Source organism: Portunus trituberculatus, chromosome 2, assembly GCF_017591435.1.
Source record: "Portunus trituberculatus isolate SZX2019 chromosome 2, ASM1759143v1, whole genome shotgun sequence".
In the NCBI taxonomy this organism is placed as follows: domain Eukaryota; kingdom Metazoa; phylum Arthropoda; class Malacostraca; order Decapoda; family Portunidae; genus Portunus; species Portunus trituberculatus.
The window spans coordinates 9,107,222-9,126,302 of record NC_059256.1 but is presented as its reverse complement, the minus strand read 5'-3'; the positions used below and the strand labels follow the sequence as shown (position 1 = coordinate 9,126,302).

The 19,081-nt window shown below is 45.3% G+C and overlaps 4 protein-coding genes and 1 pseudogene across 4 annotated transcripts; 4 read left to right on the top strand and 1 right to left on the bottom strand.

Moving 5' to 3' along the window:
- LOC123504975 overlaps positions 1–3,493 on the top strand; it is a 4,622-nt pseudogene extending 1,129 nt beyond the window's left edge.
- Positions 3,494–5,039: 1,546 nt separating this feature from the next.
- LOC123504925 lies at positions 5,040–7,644 on the top strand. The gene is made up of 2 exons (XM_045255855.1): positions 5,040–5,190; positions 5,315–7,644. Exons 1-2 carry the CDS (start codon positions 5,149–5,151, stop codon positions 6,179–6,181), a joined length of 909 nt encoding a protein of 302 aa, XP_045111790.1. The 5' UTR covers positions 5,040–5,148; the 3' UTR covers positions 6,182–7,644.
- Positions 7,645–9,815: 2,171 nt separating this feature from the next.
- On the top strand, positions 9,816–11,709 carry LOC123504969. Its single transcript, XM_045255947.1, has 2 exons — positions 9,816–9,961; positions 10,064–11,709. The coding sequence occupies exons 1-2, from the start codon at positions 9,917–9,919 to the stop codon at positions 10,451–10,453; spliced, it is 435 nt and encodes a 144-aa protein (XP_045111882.1). The 5' UTR covers positions 9,816–9,916; the 3' UTR covers positions 10,454–11,709.
- A 1,939-nt stretch (positions 11,710–13,648) lies between these two features.
- Positions 13,649–15,567, top strand: LOC123504919. The gene is made up of 2 exons (XM_045255842.1): positions 13,649–13,802; positions 14,422–15,567. Exons 1-2 carry the CDS (start codon positions 13,704–13,706, stop codon positions 15,250–15,252), a joined length of 930 nt encoding a protein of 309 aa, XP_045111777.1. The 5' UTR covers positions 13,649–13,703; the 3' UTR covers positions 15,253–15,567.
- Positions 15,568–16,947: 1,380 nt separating this feature from the next.
- On the bottom strand, positions 16,948–18,418 carry LOC123504945 (proprotein convertase subtilisin/kexin type 5-like). The gene is made up of 2 exons (XM_045255905.1): positions 18,288–18,418; positions 16,948–18,032 (listed from the first exon to the last, which is right to left on the bottom strand). The coding sequence occupies exons 1-2, from the start codon at positions 18,321–18,323 to the stop codon at positions 17,244–17,246; spliced, it is 825 nt and encodes a 274-aa protein (XP_045111840.1). The 5' UTR covers positions 18,324–18,418; the 3' UTR covers positions 16,948–17,243.
- Positions 18,419–19,081: the final 663 nt, after the last annotated feature.

Sequence of the window (19,081 nt, the reverse complement as noted above, 5' to 3'; positions counted from 1 at the left end):
TGCCGGAAGATGTTCGCCAGTTGTTGAGGGCTGGCTCACGTATGGAGGCTCTGAACTTGGACCAGATTCTAGCACGGGCAAGGGTGATAGTGAAGGATGAAGCCACTCTTGGATCATCGGAAGCGTGTCTCGGCGCCACACAAAGCTTGGCAGCTCCACCAGCGTCAGCTGCAAATCAACAGTGTTATGCGTGTGGTGGCCTTAATCACTTCGCAAGAGACTGCCTAGCTCGCCATCAAGCAGGTAACCGTTTCCGACGGCGGGTGAAGTGCTACCGGTGTGGTGGAATGGGTCATGTTAGTTCCTCGTGCCCAACGGGAAACGAGCATGGAGAGGTGGCATCAGCGCCAGCCTCCTCTCCCAGCCGCCATTAAATGGAGGTGCTGCCAAGCGTTACTGTGTACGTGGATGGTGTGAAGTGTCGGGCGTTAGTGGACACCGGCTGCTCGAGAAGCATCGTCCATGTGTCGTGCTGTAAGACCTGGAAGAAACATACCATTAACATGCTTACTGTGAGTGGGGACGAGTGGCTCTGTGAGGGCACCAGCAACGTGTGGCTGGAACTCAGTGGTGGTGTTTGTGCAGGAGTCAGCGTGTGTGTGACCGGGGTAATGTTACTGGGTTTCAAGGTCATTCTCGGCATGGACAGTGTGAAAGCCCTTGGAGGAGTGACAGTCGATGCACAGAGTGGTGTGCGTTTTGGCAAAGAGGACTCTGTGGTCTGTGCTGCTGCAAATGAGGTATTAAAAATGGACGAACATGACTTCAGTGCTTTTTACGACCCCGTGACTAAGTGTTGGACAGCAGCCTGGAAGTGGTCTGCAGGTAATGAGCCTGCTGTTCTGCTTAATGAGGTGGAGCGATACTCTGTGCCTCAAGAAGCAGAAGATCAGTTTGAGACGGAGCTTCAGCAGTGGATCGCAGATGGCTGGTTACTGCCGTATGATGAGCCCAGATACGGACCTACAAAGGGGCTAATTCCTCTCTTGGCCGTTGTCCAGCGGAACAAGAGAAAGGTATGGCCCGTGTTAGACTTCAGAGAACTCAACATGTATATTGATGCCTTCACGGGAGACTCCGACGTGTGCTCAGATAAACTACGCGAGTGGCGCAGGCAAGGTGGTAAAGTGTCCTGACTAAGGCGTATCTGCAGATCAGAGTCCATGAGTCCTTGTGGCCATACCAGACAGTGATCTTCAAGGGCCAGAAGTACTGCTTAACACGTCTGGGGTTTGGTTTGAGCATCGCACTGTTAATCATGAAAGCCATTCTGAATTGTGTCCTGCTGCAAGACCCGGTTATGAAAAAAGGAACATCCACATACATCGATGACATCCTAGTTAACGAGGACGTTGTGGAGGCCTGCTGGGTAGAGGATCATCTCGGGAGCTATGACTTAACAAGCAAGCCGCAACAACGACTAGTCGACGGTGCATGAGCATTAGGCTTAGGAGTCTGGGAGGAGCAAGGAAGACTCCTGTGGAAGTGAGACAGCGATGTTGATGACATCCCGAGTAAGCTGACACGACGAACCATCTTCTCGCACTGCGGCAGGTTGGTTGGCCACTACCCGGTATGCGGATGGTTAAGGGTGGCGACAGCCTTTATCAAGAGGAAAGCTAATCAAGCCACGGAGAAATGGGACGACATCGTCGCTGATGAAGAAATAAGGAGGCTCTTGGGAGAAGTTACGGCTGAAGTGAAAAAGAACGACCCTGTGCGAGGACTGTGGAGCAGCAATGAGGCCAGGGTCTGGGTGGACGCCAGCTCCCTGGTACTTGTTACTGCAGTGGAGATCGACGGATACATCGTGGAAGATGCGAGTTGGTTACGTAAGGATGACGCCCGTCACATCAACATGGCCGAATTGGATGCAGTCATTAAAGGACTAAACCTTGTACTGGCTTGGAAGGTAAGGGGAATGGAATTAATGACTGACTCTTCCACAGTGCATCGCTGGATTTCGGACGCTCTGTCGGGCAAGAGCAGGCTCTGAACGAAGGCTGCCAGTGAGATGCTGATCAGAAGACGCATAGATGTAGTACTGTCGGTGGTCAAGGAATACAATCTCCGGCTGACCGTTACTCTCGTGCCTTCCTACAACAACAAAGCTGACTGCCTTACCCGTGTCCCACCGCTGGCTTAAAGCTCCCAATGCCTCCCCCTCAGCTACGACTCCTGTGTGTGCATGCAGCAGCAGGGGACAAACTGGCTGAGATTCACCATGCTGCAGGTCACCCTGGAGTGAGGCGCACTCTCTACTTTGCTAGGAGAGCTGACCCAGCAGTAACTAGGCGACAGGCACAAGCGGTTGTCAAGAATTGCGAGGAGTGCCAGTCCATCGACCCTGCCCCAGTGAAATGGAGGAAGGGGAGCCTGAACGTGGAGACGGTATGGATATTACTCACTGTGGTGGGCGGCACTACTTGATTCTGATAGACTGTGGGCCGTCTCGTTACGCTATCTGGCGGCAGCTCCGACTTCATACAAGTGAGAGCATCATAAATCAGCTAGAAGCAGTGTTTTTTGAGCGTGGAGCACCGGAGGAGCTGCTTACCAATAATGACACGGCGTTTCGTAGCAAGATGTTCATGGAATTTGCGCGAAGTTGGTGCGTGTCTCCGCTTCAGGTGCGCCCATGTGCCCTCAGGCAACGGCATAGTAGAAAGATGCCATCGAACCGTGAAAGTCATCGCCGCTAGGAAGGCCTGTACCATACCTGAAGCAGTGTACCTGTACAACGTGACGCCTCAAGATGACCACGACCCTTCATCCGCCCCTGCCCATATGCTGTACCGGTATCCTGTAAGAGTGCGTGGTGTGGATCTGTGCGCGGATGATGGATCAGAAGAGGATGGCCCCTATCACGTTGGTGAAGAAGTGTGGGTGAAACCACCAAATGTTCGGTGCGACGGTCGGTATGGTACAGGAAAGGTTACAAGAGTTTTGTCGGAGCAGGCTGTGGAGGTTGACAACATCCCTCGCCACGTCAGAGATCTCCGTCCCCGCAACCGCCACGAGTCCAGAACAGATGAGCCGTCCATGGAGAGTGAGGGTGACGAACTTCTGATTCGGCTTCCTGCCTCAGCTGACGAGGCAGACACTGGTGGGGATGCAGATGGCCGCGAGCTACCCAGGCGTTCGTCGCGCATTAGAAGGTCTAGAGCATGTGCTATATGTGAATAAATTCAGGGGGGAGTGTAGCAGCGTATTATTGTTAAGTGTAAAGTATTGTATTGCGTCCTTTGGTCATTATGATATTAGTGTGTAAGTCGAAACTGAAGCAGGAGGTTGAGGTTGCGAATAGCAGAGTTGGCTTCGGTTCGGAGGTGAGGAGTGGCCGTGGAGTTGGTGGGTTGGGAGAGCGAGAGAGGCTAGCACCGCAGCCAGTCCACTCCCGCCCATCTCCCGCTGCCGCCCCTGCTTCAGTTGGTTTCCTGTACTTGGTCTCTTGGTGGAATATACGGAAAATCGTACTGTGTTCTTTGTTCTTTCTTGTTGCCTCATGTTACTTTCCAATAATCTTAGTTGTATACACACACACACACACACACACACACACACACACACACACACACGGCCCGGTAGCTCAGTGGTTAGAGCGCTGGCTTCACAAGCCAGAGGACCGGTTCGATTCCCCGGCCGGGTGGAGATATTTGGGTGTGTCTCCTTTCACGTGTAGCCCCTGTTCACTGTTCAGTGTTCAGTGTTCACCTAGCAGTGAGTAGGTACGGGATGTAAATCGAGGAGTTGTGACCTTGTTGTCCCGGTGTGTGGTGTGTGCCTGGTCTCAGGCCTATCCGAAGATCGGAAATAATGAGCTCTGAGCTCGCTCCGTAGGGTAACGTCTGGCTGTCTCGTCAGAGACTGCACCAGATCAAACAGTCAAACACACACGAAATATCGTGATTATCTCTCTCTGTTTTTCGTGTGTTATTTTAAAGGTGTTCACCATTCTTTATTTCAATAGGCATTCACTATGTGTGATAGCAGCCACCCCGCTATTTGTAAGACAGCTTTGTACAAGACTGACTGCCTTTGCTTTGGCATTCCATGTGTGTGTGTGTGTGTGTGTGTGTGTGTGTGTGATGAAAACGACACACACACTCACACAAAGAAATAAAAAAATACACAAAAACACAAATAAAAAAAAGTATGCGAGTGAGCAAGATGTGGGCGGTGTTTCTCTCTCTCTCTCTCTCTCTCTCTCTCTCTCTCTAAGGGAGGGATGTATAGCAGGGGCCCCGAGTCCAGTACCGACTCATTAGCAAATAATAATTGTATTATAACGCACCATGGACTTGATAGGCTGTATTATACTAAATGATTTGGCATTATAGTCAGTTTATTTTCATCGCTATGAACATCCAAATTCTGCCTAACAGAAAAACTTGCAGAGTGAGATACACCACGTATTGGATTTTTAAAGTATCGGCAGAAACTAGCCGATACCGATACTACTCCTTAAATGGGCCGATACAGATATCGATACCGATACATCGGTACATCTCTACTCTTCAGCACCTGGTCAATTATTCCTGTGGTCTTGGAAAACAGTCATGGTGAGAGAGCAAAGCGTTTCTGAACACTCCCCAAGATTTGTGGAGTGTGGTGGTCAGTGGCGGCACCAACACACACACACACACACACACACACACACACACACACACACACACACACACACACACACACACACACACACACACACACACACACACACACACACACACATGACCTGTTGCATATAGTGCCACAGTAATGAGAGTCCTGTTGACTAATAGTGTGTGTGTGTGTGTGTGTGTGTGTGTGTGTATTTCCCTCCCTCCCTCTACATGACCTCTCCTTCTCTCCTTCCTCTGCTTGCTTTCCACAACGAAAGATTTTCAAGGCGTAGTAACGGAGAGAGAGAGAGAGAGAGAGAGAGAGAGAGAGAGAGAGAGAGAGAGAGAGGTGGAGGGGCGGCGTGTGTGTGAACGGGACAGCCTGGCGGTGTGTTGTTGTGCTTGAAGGCACCAAGGTTGTGAGAAGCACCGCCTGCTGTGGTCTTGGCCTGTGCTATATAAGACTGTGTGTCTGTATGTGTCTGTGTATGTGTAAGTGTCCTGACGTGTACAGTACACGTTGTTGGTGTGTCTGCTGTGCACAGCCATGGCTCCGCGCGCCGCTTGCCTTCTGCCCCTCCTCCTCATTGTGAGTTGTGTGTGTGTGTGTGTGTGTGTGTGTGTGTGTGTGTGTGTGTGTGTGTGTGTGTGTGTACACGTGTGTGTGTGTGTGTGTGCGCGCGTGACTCTAACCACTGTGTCTCCACCACCAGGCATCAGCTACAGTCATCTTGGTGGATGCGACATGCGGAGTTGTAGATACCACTTCTTGTGATGATAACCCAGCCACATTATGTAAAGATTGTGACGGCCCAGCGGACAAAGTGCCGAACCCTTTAGACTGCAGCACTTACTACATGTGCAAAAATTCCAGCAATTTCATATTCGATGACCCCCTCTCCTGCCCGGACGGTCAGATATTCAACATGAATAATTCAAAGTGCTCACCAGATGCCGAATGCCAGTTTTCTTGCGGCTCCACAAGCGAAGATGGTTGCTTTTATACCTGTAATAATGATATGGATGGAATGATAGCTGATCCATTTGACTGCAGCGTGTACCACCAGTGTACTGGTACATCGGGTACAGACCCTGGGCCGGCTCAGACGTGTCCCGCTGATAAACCGTATTTTGGTGGTAAGGAATGTGTGGCGGATGAGTCTGCTTGCTGCCACTGCCGCCCCTACTGCTACGAAGGAGACCAGTACAAGAAGGTAGAGGACCCCACAGACTGCCGGAAGTTCTTCTTCTGCTTAGAGAATCATGAAATGCCGACCATCCCTGGTGAGTGTAAAGATGGTGAGCACTTTGACTTGCACGCCGGTGACTGTAGCAACACCGCGCCGTGCGTCACGCTGTGCAGGAACGTGGTAGACGGGGACGGCTGCATTGACCCGTACACGTGCCAGGAATTAGGCTACTTCCCCAAATGCAAGACACAGTGCCTGAGGGAATACTACCACTGTGTGGAGGTCAGTGACGACTACGCCACGCCGGAGACGTGCCCCAATAACCTTGTCTTCAACCCTGACACTCTGACATGCATCAAGAACGAGACGTGTCCTTATACACACAAGTAGCTTCCCCGCTGGCCCTGTACCCGCCTGGCTGCTGCGGCGCCACCTGCCTCAGTAAAATGTTGGGCAGCACCTTTGTCTCCTGGGTCAATACAGTGCTGTGGCGGGGAAGTGTAGAGCTTGGCTTGCACGGACAGTGACCCACATACACCCTCGGGAAATGAAACCCTCACCAAGACACTCTCAAAAAGGTAATAGTCAACCTGTTAGCATATCAGTCAGTCAGTCAGTCAATTAGCCAGTCACACATTCAGTCTGTCAGTCAGTCAGTCATTCAGTCAGTTTGTCAGTCAGCGAGACATTCAGCCTGTCTTTCAATCAGTCAGTGATCACAGTCCTTCCCAGCCACGCCTCATAACAAATCGCTTGCTCCCCATATCTTGAACCAGTAAAGGTGGATGGTCTAATTGCCTTGTACACACACACACACACACACACACACACACACACACACACACACACACACACACACACACACACACACAGTCAACAAGAGATCCTGAGAGACAAGAATTGAGACCAAACACCAAAACAAACACTTTGAACACTATTGAGGGCATCAGAACCCATTGAAGAAGTGGTAATTTTGTTTTCTTTAGTCAATATAAAGTGTTAAGTGATTCTAGTGTGTGTTTTTGTCAATATTGATAAAGAGTTAGTGGTTTCTTCAGTCAGTTATGGAATATTAAGTGGTTTTGGTGTGTTAATTCAGTAATAATAAAGTAATGTTTTTTTTTTCATATAAGTTAATGTGAAGTGTGAATTGGTTTTGGTGTTATTTTTATTTATTATTATTTTTTTAATGATAGTAAAGTTGTGATGTTTTATTTTGATTTTTTATTCTATTTATTTATTTATTTACTTACTTTTTTGAGTCAATATAAAGTGTGAAGTGCTCCTGGTGTGTTTTCCAGTAATAATAAAGTGGCGGTGGGTTTGCGTGTTTCCTGAATCAAAATATAGTCTTTGAACGATTGTTTTGTGTAATCAGAATTGTAATAGTGTTAAGAATTACTGTTTGGTGGTTCTCTGGGTTGGAATAATGTTAAGAATGGTGTTTTAATGTGTTTTATGATTCAAAATAAGCTGTTCAGAGTAATTTGGTGTTTTCAGAGTTTGTTGTAATGATTTTAAGAGTTTTGGTGTGTTTTGGCTGAAATAAAAGTTAATGAGGGTGTTTTTTGGTGTTTTTAAAGGATTAAGAATAATTTGAGGTGTGTGTTTTTTTTTTTATTAGTTTTGCATTAAGGACTAAGAGAGTTTTGGTGTGTTTTTGGCTGAAATAAAAATAAATGAGGGTGTTTTTGGTGTTTTTAAGAATAATTTGAGGTGTTTTGCCTGAAATAAAAATAGATAAAGATGCTTTTGGTGTTGTTTTATGGGTTTAAGCATAATTTTCAGGATTTGTTGTAAAGATTAAGAGAATTTTGCTGTGTTTTTGAGTGAAATAAAAATAAATAAAGATGTTTTTGGTGTTTTTCAAAGGATTAAGAATAATTTGAGGTGTTTTTGGAGTTTGCTGTAAAAAAAATAAGAGTGTTTTGGTGTTTTTTTGAGTGAAATAAAATTAAATGATTATCTTTTTTGTGTTTTTAAAGGACTATGAGTAATTTGAAGTGTTTTTGGAGATTTGCATTAAAGATTAAGAGAGTTTTTGTGTGTTTTTAGCTGAAATAAAAATTAATAAGAGTGTTTTTGGTGTTTTAAAGGATTAAAAATAATTTGGAGTTTTGCATTAAGGATTAAGAGAGTTTTGCTGTGTTTTGGAGTGAAATAAAAATAGATAAGGATGTTTTTATGGGTTTAAGAATAATTTGAGGAGTTTTTAGTATTTGAAAAGATTAAAAGTGTTTTGTTGTGTTTTTGAGTGAAATAGAAATAGATAATGATGTTTTTGATGTTTTTAAAGGATCAAGAATACTTTGAGGTGTTTTTGGAGCTTTGCATTAAAGAATAAGAGTGTATTGGTGTGTTCTGGAGTGAAATTAAAATAAAAAAAGGATGACTGTGGTGTTTTATGGGTTCAAGAATAATTTGTGGTGTTTTATGGGTTCAAGAATAATTTGTGGTGTTTTATGGGTTCAAGAATAATTTGTGGTGTTTTTTTTTAAATTCCTGTGAAGAATAAGGTTCATTTTCTTAAACACTTCTGTGCTTGATATACACTAATTGAAGAGGGTATATTCAAATGTACACGAAATATTTAACGTGTTTTTACGGACCTAGAGGCAGAGTGACGACATTTCTACATTATTAACAGGAGAAACACTCTTGAAAACTCCGCCAGTCATCTCTGTGGCCTTGCAAAACAGTCGTGGTGAGAGACCAAAAGTGTTTCTGACCTAAGAGAGTTTTGTTGTGTTTTTGGGGTGAAATAAAAATATATAAGAGTGTTTTTGGTGTTGCTTTATGGGTTCAAGAATAATTTCAGGTGTTTTTTGAGTTTTGCATTTAAGAATAAGAACGTTTTGTTGTGTTTTGGAGTGAAATAAAAATAAGAGTGTTTTCAGTGTTGCTTTGTGGGTATAAGAATAATTTGAGGTGTTTTTGGTATTAAGAGTGTTTTAGTGTGTTTCTGGAGTTAAATAAAAATATATAAGGGTGTTTTTGGTGTTGGTTTATCGGTTCAAGAATAATTTGAGGCGTTTTTGGAGTTTGCATTAAAGAATAAGTGTGTTTTTGGGTGAAATGAAAATAGATAAGGATGTTCTTGGTGTTTTTAAAGGCTTAAGAATAATTTGAGGTGTTTTTTGAAGTTTTGCACTAAAGAATAAGAGAGTTCTGGTGTGTTTTTGAGTGAAATAAAAATGAATAAGAGTGTTTTTTGGTGTTTTTATGGGTGAAAATAAAATGCAACAGTGATTCTTGTTTTGTTATTAATTTCTGATTTGTTTCTCTGAGTCTGAAATAAAACAACAATAAAATAATAGAGAATTTTTGAGTGTTTTATTGACTTGTAGAAATAAACTCCATACTCTCTCTCTCTCTCTCTCTCTCTCTCTCTCTCTCTGTGGGGGTGGGGGTAACAAGAGCTGCTGCATTGCTTCCCACAAGATAAAGGGAGGTGGGGTGGGGGTTGATAATTGTTGGGGAGGGGGGAGGTGTTTGTCGTGATGGTGAGAGAGGGGTGGGGTTAAATTATTAGTATTTCTCCTCCTCCTCCTCCTCCTCCTCCTCTTCTCTGACGCAGTGGCTGGAGGCCTGGCAAGTGTTTGTTGTCCTGGGTTCGAGTCCCTGAGAGAGCAAGTTGTTGTAATTCTAATAAGACAATAAGATTAGAATAAAGAAAGCGAGGGAGAAAGAGAGAGAGAGAGAGAGAGAGAGAGAGAGTATGGAGTTTATTTCTACAAGTCAATAAAACACTCAAAAAATTCCCTCTATTATTTTATTGTTGTTTTATTTCAGACTCAGAGAAACAAATCAGAAATTAATAACAAAACAAGAATCACTCGTTGCATTTTATTTTCACCCATAAAAACACCAAAAACACTCTTATTTATTTTTATTTCACTCAAAAACACCAAAACATTTTTAATCCTTACAGCAAATACCAAAAATACCTCAAATTATTCTTAAACGAAAGGTGGAGGGGCGGCGTGTGTGCTTGAGTGTACCTAGGCAGCAAGAAGCGCCGCCTGCTGCCTCCTGTTGCTGTGGTCTTGGCCTGTTCTATATAAGAGTGTGTGTGTGTCCTGACCTGTATAGTACACGCTAGGTGTCTGTTTTCCCTGTACAGCCATGGCTCCGCGCGTCGGCTGTCTCCTCCTGCCCATCCTCTTCATTGTGAGTTGTGTGTGTGTGTGTGTGTGTGTGTGTGTGTGTGTGTGTGTGTGTGTGTACAAATGTGTGTGTGTGAGACCCTAACCACTGTGTCCCCACCGCCAGGCATCAGCAAGAGTCATCTTGGTTGATGCACATAAATGCGGCGATCCACCAGAAGGCGACCCTTGTACTGCTGACCCGGCCATAACATGTGCCGGCTGTGGGGAAGGCGCAACAGTGTCGGACCCTTTTGACTGCACCAGTTTCTATGTGTGCGATGGTGAAGGCGACTACTTATACCTTGACCCCCTTCCCTGCCCGGACGGTTATATATTCGACGAGATTGAGAGAGGTTGCATCATAGGCGGCAGATGCTCGTTTAACTGCGGCAAGCCAGGCAAAGGCGGAATTGCCTTTATAGCTGTGAAGCGAATTATGGCAGAAAGATATCCGATCCATTTGACTGCAGCGTGTACCACCAATGTACTGGTACAGAGCCTGGGCCGGCTATAACTTGCCCTGCTGATGCACCGTACTTTAATGGGGAGAAATGTGATGTGGATGAGTCTCTCTGCTGCCACTGCCGCCCCTACTGCTACGCTGATGACGCAGGCAAGTACGTAGAGGACCCCACAGACTGCCGGAAGTACTTCGAGTGCGTAAGAAATCATGAGATACCGAAGTACGGTGGTGAGTGTAAAGATGGAGAGCACTTTGATTTGCACGCCAAGCAGTGTAGCAGCACGGCGCCGTGCATGACGCTGTGCAGGAACGTGGTGGACAAGAACGGCTGCATCGACCCGTACACGTGCCAGGAAATAGGCTACTTCCCCAAATGTAAGACACAGTGCCTGAGGGAATACTACCACTGTGTGGAGGTCAGTGACGACTACGCCACGCCGGAGAGGTGCCCCGATAACCTTGTCTTCAACCCTGACACTCTGACGTGCATCAAGAACGAGACGTGTCCTTATACACACAAGTAGCTGCCCCGTTAGTGGTTAGTGTTAGTGGTTTCTTCAGTCAGTTATGGAATATTAAGTGGTTTTGGTGTGTTGATTCAGTAATAATAAAATAATAATGTTTTTCTTTTTTTCACTTTAGTTAATGTGAAGTGTGAATTGCTTTTGATGTTTTTTTTTTTATTTATTATTATTCTTTTAATGATAGTAAAGTTGTAATGTTTTATTTCATTTTTTATTATATTTATTTATTCATTCATTCATTTATTTTTTAGTCAATATTATATAAGTGTGAAGTGCTTCTGGTGTGTTTTCCAGTAATAATAAAGTGGCGGTGGGTTTGTGTGTTCCCTGAGTCAAAATAAAGTCTTAAGAAAGATTTATTGTGTAATCAGAATTGTAATGGTGTTAAGAATTACTGTTTGGTGATTTTCTGGGTTGGAATAATGTTAAGAATAGTGTTTTAATGTGTTTTATGATCCAAAATAAGCTGTTAAGAAGAATTTGTGGTTATTCAGGATTTGCTGTAAAGATTAAGAGAGTTTTGGTGTGTTTTTAATTGAAATAAAGATAAATAAGAGAGTTTTAAGTGTTTTTAAAAGGTTGAAAACAATTAGAGGTGTTTTTGGGGGTTTGTTGTAAAGATTAAGAAAGTTTTGGTGTGTTATTGTCTGAAATAAAATTAAATAAGAGTGTTTTGGTGTTTTTAAAGGCTTAAGAATAATTTGAGGTGTTTTTTGAAGTTTTGCACTAAAGAATAAGAGAGTTCTGGTGTGTTTTTGAGTGAAATAAAAATAAATAAGAGTGTTTTTTGGTGTTTTTATGGGTGAAAATAAAATGCAACGAGTGATTCTTGTTTTGTTATTAATTTCTGATTTGTTTCTCTGAATCTGAAATAAAACAACAATAAAATAATAGAGGGAATTTTTTGAGTGTTTTATTGACTTGTAGAAATAAACTCCATACTCTCTCTCTCTCTCTCTCTCTCTCTCTCTCTCTCTGTGGGGGTGGGGGTAACAAGAGCTGCTGCATTGCTTCCCACAAGATAAAGGGAGGTGGGGTGGGGGTTGATAATTGTTGGGGAGGGGGGAGGTGTTTGTCGTGATGGCGAGAGATGGGGGTGGGGGTAAAATTATTAGTATTTCTCCTCCTCCTCCTCCTCCTCCTCCTCCTCCTCCTCCTCCTCCTCCTCCTCCTTCTCCTCCTTCTCCTTCTCTTCTTCTTCTTCTTCTTCTTCTTCTTCTTCTTCTTCTTCTTCTGCTTCTTCTGCTTCTTCTTCTTCCTTTTCGTTGTCCCTTTGCCCTATTTCTCCGTCCTTCCCCCATACTCTCTCTCTCTCTCTCTCTCTCTCTCTCTCTCTCTCTCTCTCTCTCTCTCTCTCTCTCTCTCTCCACCGCTGCATCCTCTCTCACACTCCAAGGTTATTTCTCTCTCCCTCCCCCGCATTTTTTCTCTCCATTTCTTCGTCTCCTCCTCCTCCTCCTCCTCCTCCTCCTCCTGTTCGTCTTCGTTCTCGTTCTCGTTCTCGTCCTCGTCCTCCTCCTCCTCCTCCTCCTCCTCCTCCTCCTCCTCCTCCTCCTCCTCCTCCTCCTGTTCGTCTTCGTTCTCGTTCTCGTTCTCGTCCTCCTCCTCCTTCTCCTCCTCCTCCTCCTCCTCCTCCTCCTCCTCCTCCTCCTCCTCCTATCTGGCGCAGTGGTTAGAGCCTTGTCAAGTGTTTGTTGTCCTGGGTTCGAGTCCCTGAGAGAGCAAATTGCCATAAAATAGGACCAAGAAATAGGTAAGATTGAGAGAGAGAGAGAGAGAGAGAGAGAGAGAGAGAGAGAGAGAGAGAGAGAGCAATGCATGTTTTAGTGAAGTCATTTTCCAAACATAAATAATTTTCTAATTTAGTAATTCTAAGTATATTTTTTCTACTTGGAAGTCACAATCAAGTGGTTTCCCCGTTAAGTAATTTCCAAGTGCGCTTATCAGTAAGAAGAATTCCCAGCAAGTTAGTTTTTTAAGTGTTTTTTTTTTTTTCTAAATATTCTTTGACGTGGCATTTCCTTCTCCGTCTGATGCGGAGGTGAAGATAAGGAAGGAGGGAGGGAGGGAGGGCGGGCACTCAAAAAAGACAGAAGGAGGGAGAGATGGAGGAAAGGGAAGGGAGGGACGGGGGAATAGATAGATAAAGAAGAGAGAGAGAGAAAGAGAAGGAGGGTGAGATGGATGAATAAAAAGAAAAGGAGAGGGAGAGAGAGAGAGAAAAAAAAAGAGAAGGATAGAGAGATGGAGGAAAGGGGAGGAAGAAGAAGGAATAAATAGAAAAGCAGAGGAGAGAGAGAGAGAGAGAGAGCGAGAGAGAAGGATGAAGGAAGGGAAGGAAGTAATGTCAAGAAGGATGGAAGGAGGGAGAGATGGAGAAAAGGGGAGGGAGAGATAGAGAGAGAAATAGGAAAGGAGAGAGAGGAAACAAAGGAGGAGAGGGAGAAGTAGAGAGAAGAAGAAAGAGAGGAAGGAAGAGGAGGGAGCACTAAGAAGGAGGATGGAAAAATGAACAAATGGAGGAAATGGGAAGGAGAGAGAAGAAAGAGAAATAAAAAGAAGAGAAGAAGGAAGGGGAGAAGGACACACACACACACACACACACACACACACACACACACACACACACACACACACACACACACACACACACACACGCAAGCATAAACTGCATTAGTCAACATGAGTCTCAAGGTTTTGGGAAGTAGCAGGTGATGAGCGGTGTGGCGTGATATCCAGCACAGACACTGTGTATATATATAGGTGTGTGTGTACGTATGTGTGTATGTCCCCCATATACCCTCACATACTGCTTGTCCCACACACACACAGCCATGGCCTCCCGCTCCGCCTTACTGTTGCTGCTGGCTTGCTTGGTGAGTGTGTGTGTGTGTGTGTGTGTGTGTGTGTGTGTGTGTGTGTGTGTGTGTTCTAGAGGATATGGTCAGTGTTTGCGGACAGGACCTTAACCCCTTCAGTTGTGGAACGCAATTTTACCTTGAGTTTTTTGTGTGATTAGAAGGTTTTATATACATTAAGAAGGGTCTATGGAAGTCAGAAGATTAATGGCCAGGGTCTTCACTATTTTAATCCTCACATAAGTTTCTGAAGCTGTTTAAAATTGCCAAATAGTAAGCAGGATGATTGGTACTGAAGAGGTTAAGGGTTAGTGATCTGGAGGTGTCTTAGTGTGCTAAGGGATACAGTAAGAGGGTGTGGACAAGTTCCCTAGGGTCAGTAACAAGGGCATGGCAATAAGTAACAGTTTAGTGCTGAGGCAAAGACTCGTTCACAGGAAGATTGGTGGCGGTGCGTGGACTGGACTCAGTAATGGTGGTGCTGTTTGTCGCGAGTCACTGCATGGGTAGCTTTTTGAAACACTAGACCAAAATGTATGATTGGGTTTGTCTGATACAGAGAGTGCCACGTGTATGCCCGATGGCTTCTTGCAGCTTCCCTTATTTCCTTGTGTGTAAGCTACCCTCGCGTCCCCAGGTCCACGGCAGCCTCAGCCTACAGGACGCCCCAATCTGTAGCACAGATGACTGTTCCACCAATTGCGAGAATTGTGGAAGCGGCGAGAAGGTGGCTGACCCCGTGGACTGCCACAGCTTCTACATATGTGACGGTCAAGGCGGCCTCTTGATCACGCAGCCGCTGTTATGCCCCCCTGGAACGCACTTTGACCCGTCCCAGCATGACTGCGTGAACGGTGCCACGTGCGAGAACTGCGACAGATGCTTCTTTGAGTGCTACGACTCCAAGACGGGCATGGTGCCGCACAGCACAGACTGCAGCGTGTACTACGAGTGCAATGGAAACTACCCGGGCCATGAGCAGACTTGCTCTGCCACCAGGCCCTACTTTGACGGCTTCAGGTGTCAGGAGCACCATAACCGTTGCTGCAGCTGCCACGCCAACTGTGACTCATACCATCTCAATACCCTCATACCAGATCCTATTGACTGCAGGAGCTACTACTTCTGCGATGGTCCGGGCAAGCCTTCCTATAGGGCAACCTGTGAAACTGGTGAGTATTTTGACGCCTCAGTCAACACTTGCTCGCCAAACACCGAGTGCAACACCATATGCAAGAACTTTGTGAATGACAACGGCTGCATCGACTACTACACGTGTGACTCTTTCGGCTACTTCCCCAAGTGTCCCTCCCTGTGCCAGCCTGAATACTACCACTGTACGGAGATCTCTAATACGTACATCGAGTCAGAGAGGTGCGCCGATGATCTAGTGTTCCACCCCATGACCCACGTGTGCGTCAAGGCGGAGGACTGTCCCAGCCAAGCAGTGCCGCCCGCCGCTCCTTAATTGGTGTCCCTCCCGCCTCACTCAATAAAGTCACGTAGCATTGCACTTAAACTTTGCTTCATACTTTTGCCTTTCATCCCAAGACCTTTGCTACTCTCTCTCTCTCTCTCTCTCTCTCTCTCTCTCTCTCTCTCTCTCTCTTTAGACAATTTCATAAGTCAGTTTTCCATTTCCAGTCCTTTCCATAATTGCTATCTAAGAAGTAACGTGTTGCTTTTCTGTCTCGAGGCAAATGAATGTATTATTACTATTACTATTACTATTACTACTACTATTGTTATCATTATTACTGTTATTATTAAAGAAATGTTAAATCTTACGTGTTTGTTGTGTTCGCATTAGCTACCTCTCTCCAGGACAATAATAATGATGGTACAGCTCCACTAATGAGACCAATAGTGATAATGGAGGAGGAAATGAAGAGGTACAATGGAACCAGGCGTGCTTTGGGGTCCGAGGGGTCTCCAAGCGCACGGGTTCGAATCCTGTCCACGGTCCGAGTGTAGGTTGGGCTTTCTCACTCGGGGCAAAGGTTTTCTAGCGGGTGGGCTTTGAGATAGGAGGTACCCCCAAAAAAAATATATCTCCTTTAACCCAGAAATTCCCTTGAAAAGCCTACAGGGTATAAATAGATAAAATAGGTGTAGGGAGATGAGTTTATCTCCGACTAATTTCGCTGATGCTTCTTCAAGGGAATTATTCTTTCGCCTCCTCCAACTTTTATATATTAATTAATTTATATTCTGTGGGGTTTTCACGAGTATTTATGGGCTAAAGGGGATACTATTTGTGGTACCTCCTATCTCAAAGCCCACCCGCTAGGAAACCATTGCCCCGAGTGAGGAAGCCCAACCTACACTCGGACCGTGGACAGATTCGAACCCGTGCGCTTGGAGACCCCTCGAACCCCAAAGCACGCATGGTTCCACTGTACCACGGCGGCCCCCAAACTTGTCTGAATGTCTGAACAATAGTGATAATGGCAATACAAACACAGCTGTACTTTATTGCTCAGGACTGTAGGGGGAAAGATAAACTGTGTGTCTGCCTTGTGTTTGTTAGGTGTGAATGGTGAATGGTGCATAAATACAAGATTTCTACTACTACTACCGCTACTACTACTACTACTACTGCTACTGCTACTGCTACTGCTTCTGCTTCTGCTTCTGCTTCTGCTTCTGCTACTACTACTACTACTACTACTTGTACTTCAGCTTCTGCCATGGCTTCTGTTACTGCTACTACTACTACCACTACTACTACTACTACTACTACTACTACTACTACTACTAATAATAATAATAATAATAATAATAATAATAATAATAATAATAATAATAATAATAATAATAATAATAATGATAATAATAATAATATTCTAAGAAAGAAAGAGAGAGAGAGAGAGAGAGAGAGAGTGTGTGTGTGTGTGTGTGTGTGTGTGTGTGTGTATGTGTGTGTAGTGAGAGTGATTAGAGACGTTTATTTAAGCGCACACACACACACACACACACACACAAGGAACATTGACAGTAAGAGTGGGGTGGTCAGGAAACATTATCTTATTTATGGCACTGGACTAGGGACATTTGTTTACCTGACATACAGACTCGCAGGCAAATCAGGGCCACAGACATTGGACATACATCTTACCCCTATGTTACCCCTAAAACTTCAGGTTAAGGGAATATTTTAGGGTATTTCTTCAGGGTACAAGACTTTTATTCCGTGGTATATACAATTTATAGGGTAAGTGACATCTGCTTTAGGGAAAAAGACACTGTGGAATCATTTCAGGGTGTTTTAATAGGTAGAGGGAACATTTTAGGGTCTGTAGGGTATAAGACTTCCATTTTAGGGTAATTGGTTCAGGAAAAGCGACATTTGGATCATTTCAGGGCATTTTAATAGGTAAAAGGAATATTTTAGGGTGTTCCTGTAGAGTATATTCAGTGGTATACATTTTGGGATAACTAGGATCATTTCAAGGCATTTCAATAGGGGCAGTCGTCTCTCCTGACACACACATGCGTATCAGGGTGGAAGACAAATCCGTCAGGGCACTCCTCGGCCTCCACGTATGTGTCAGAGATCTGGGAGCAGTAATAGTACTGCGGGACACACTGGCTGGGACACTTGGGGAAGTATCCAGTGGCCACGCAGGTGTATGGCTCGATGCAGCCGTCGAAGCCAACCACATTCTTGCACATTGTCTTGCAGCTGGCGTGTGATGAACAGTCCCCGTTCTCAAAGTACTCCCCAGGGTTACAGTGGCCCTGGCCGCTAGGAATGCCCGCAGCCACACACGCGTAGAAGTTCCGGCAATCTCTAGGGTCTGGCACTTTCTTGCCCTCGTCTCCAGTGTAGCAGTAAGGGTGGCAGTGGCAGCACCGTCGCTCGTCACTCTGGCACTCCACGCCATCGAAGTACGGGCTGTAGGCTGGGCAGGACTTGACCGGGCCTGGTACGCCTGAGGTGCATTCATAGTAAGAGTCGCAGCCATAGAAGTAGGAGATCTTCTCATTAGGAGAGGAAACGCATTCATAGTGGCACTTAGGCTGGCACGACTCGCATTTGGCATCGGCTTCACATTGGCGGGTGTTTATATTGAAGACGTAACCGTGTTCGCAGTACAGAGGGTCATCAAACGCCAGGCCCCCGCTGCCATCACACACGTAGTAGCGGTGGCAGTCCTCTGGGTCCGCTATCAGCTCCCCAGATAAGCAATCGGTACAGTCTTTACTGCAGTGGTCCGTAGTGCACAGGCACTGACCACCTGGGACCTGCGTACAGAAAGGTGTGGATAGGTTAGTGTGTGTCTGTGTGTGTGTCTGTGTGTGTGTGTGTGTGTGTGTCTGTGTGTGTGTGTGTGTGTGTGTGTGTGTGTGTGTGTGTGTGTGTGTGTGGATGTGAAAGTAAATGTTTGGTTTGGTCTGGATGTTGTACTCTTTCTAATGAACAAACAACACACACACACACACACACACACACACACACACACACACACACACACACACACACACACACACAAAACTCACAAGCACTAACAGCAGAAGAACACTCCACTTAATCATGGCGGTGGGGTCAACAAACACACACACACGCACTCCTTCACAAAACCCAGAATATGCATTGTGTCACGTAATCCCTAACTTATATACACTCACACTCACCTGTCACCCCTCCCCCCTCTGCCCTCACCCCTGCCCCCTCCTCTCCCGCCTCCCCCCATTCTGAAGGCAACACTAGAAACACGTGGCTGTTCTCATCGCTTCCTTGTCCAGGTATCAAGAAATTCCCAGATATGTATTAAAATATTGCCCTTTTTTTTTTTTCTTTTTTTTTTTTTTAGCTAAGGGAAAACGAGCAGGTGTTTGTTGTGTTCATTTATCACCTTCTGGGAAATGCCTGAGCGTGGGTCGAGGGTGGTTAGGTGCAGGCTTCGGTGTGGTGAGGTGGATAGGTGGATAAATGGATAGGGAAGTAGGTAGACGGTTGGATAGTGGAAGAGTTCAGTGTTATTATCAGTCTTTCACCTCTGTTCTGTCCACCTCCCTCCGCCTCCCCAATGCAAGAGAGAGAGAGAGAGAGAGAGAGTATAGCAGGTGAATGCACTTCCATAGAAAAAACGAAGGGGGGGGGATGGGAAATACCTGTGAAATCTACATGTTTGTTCAATTTTCCTGGTATTCTGTCTTTCTCCTCCTCTTCCTCTTTCTCTTCCTCCTCCTCCTCCTCCTCTTTCATCATTTCCTGGAGATTACATTAAAAGAAAAAAAAAATGGAAAACAAAAGATGAAAGAGGAGGAGGAGAAAGAAGATGAAAGAAAGA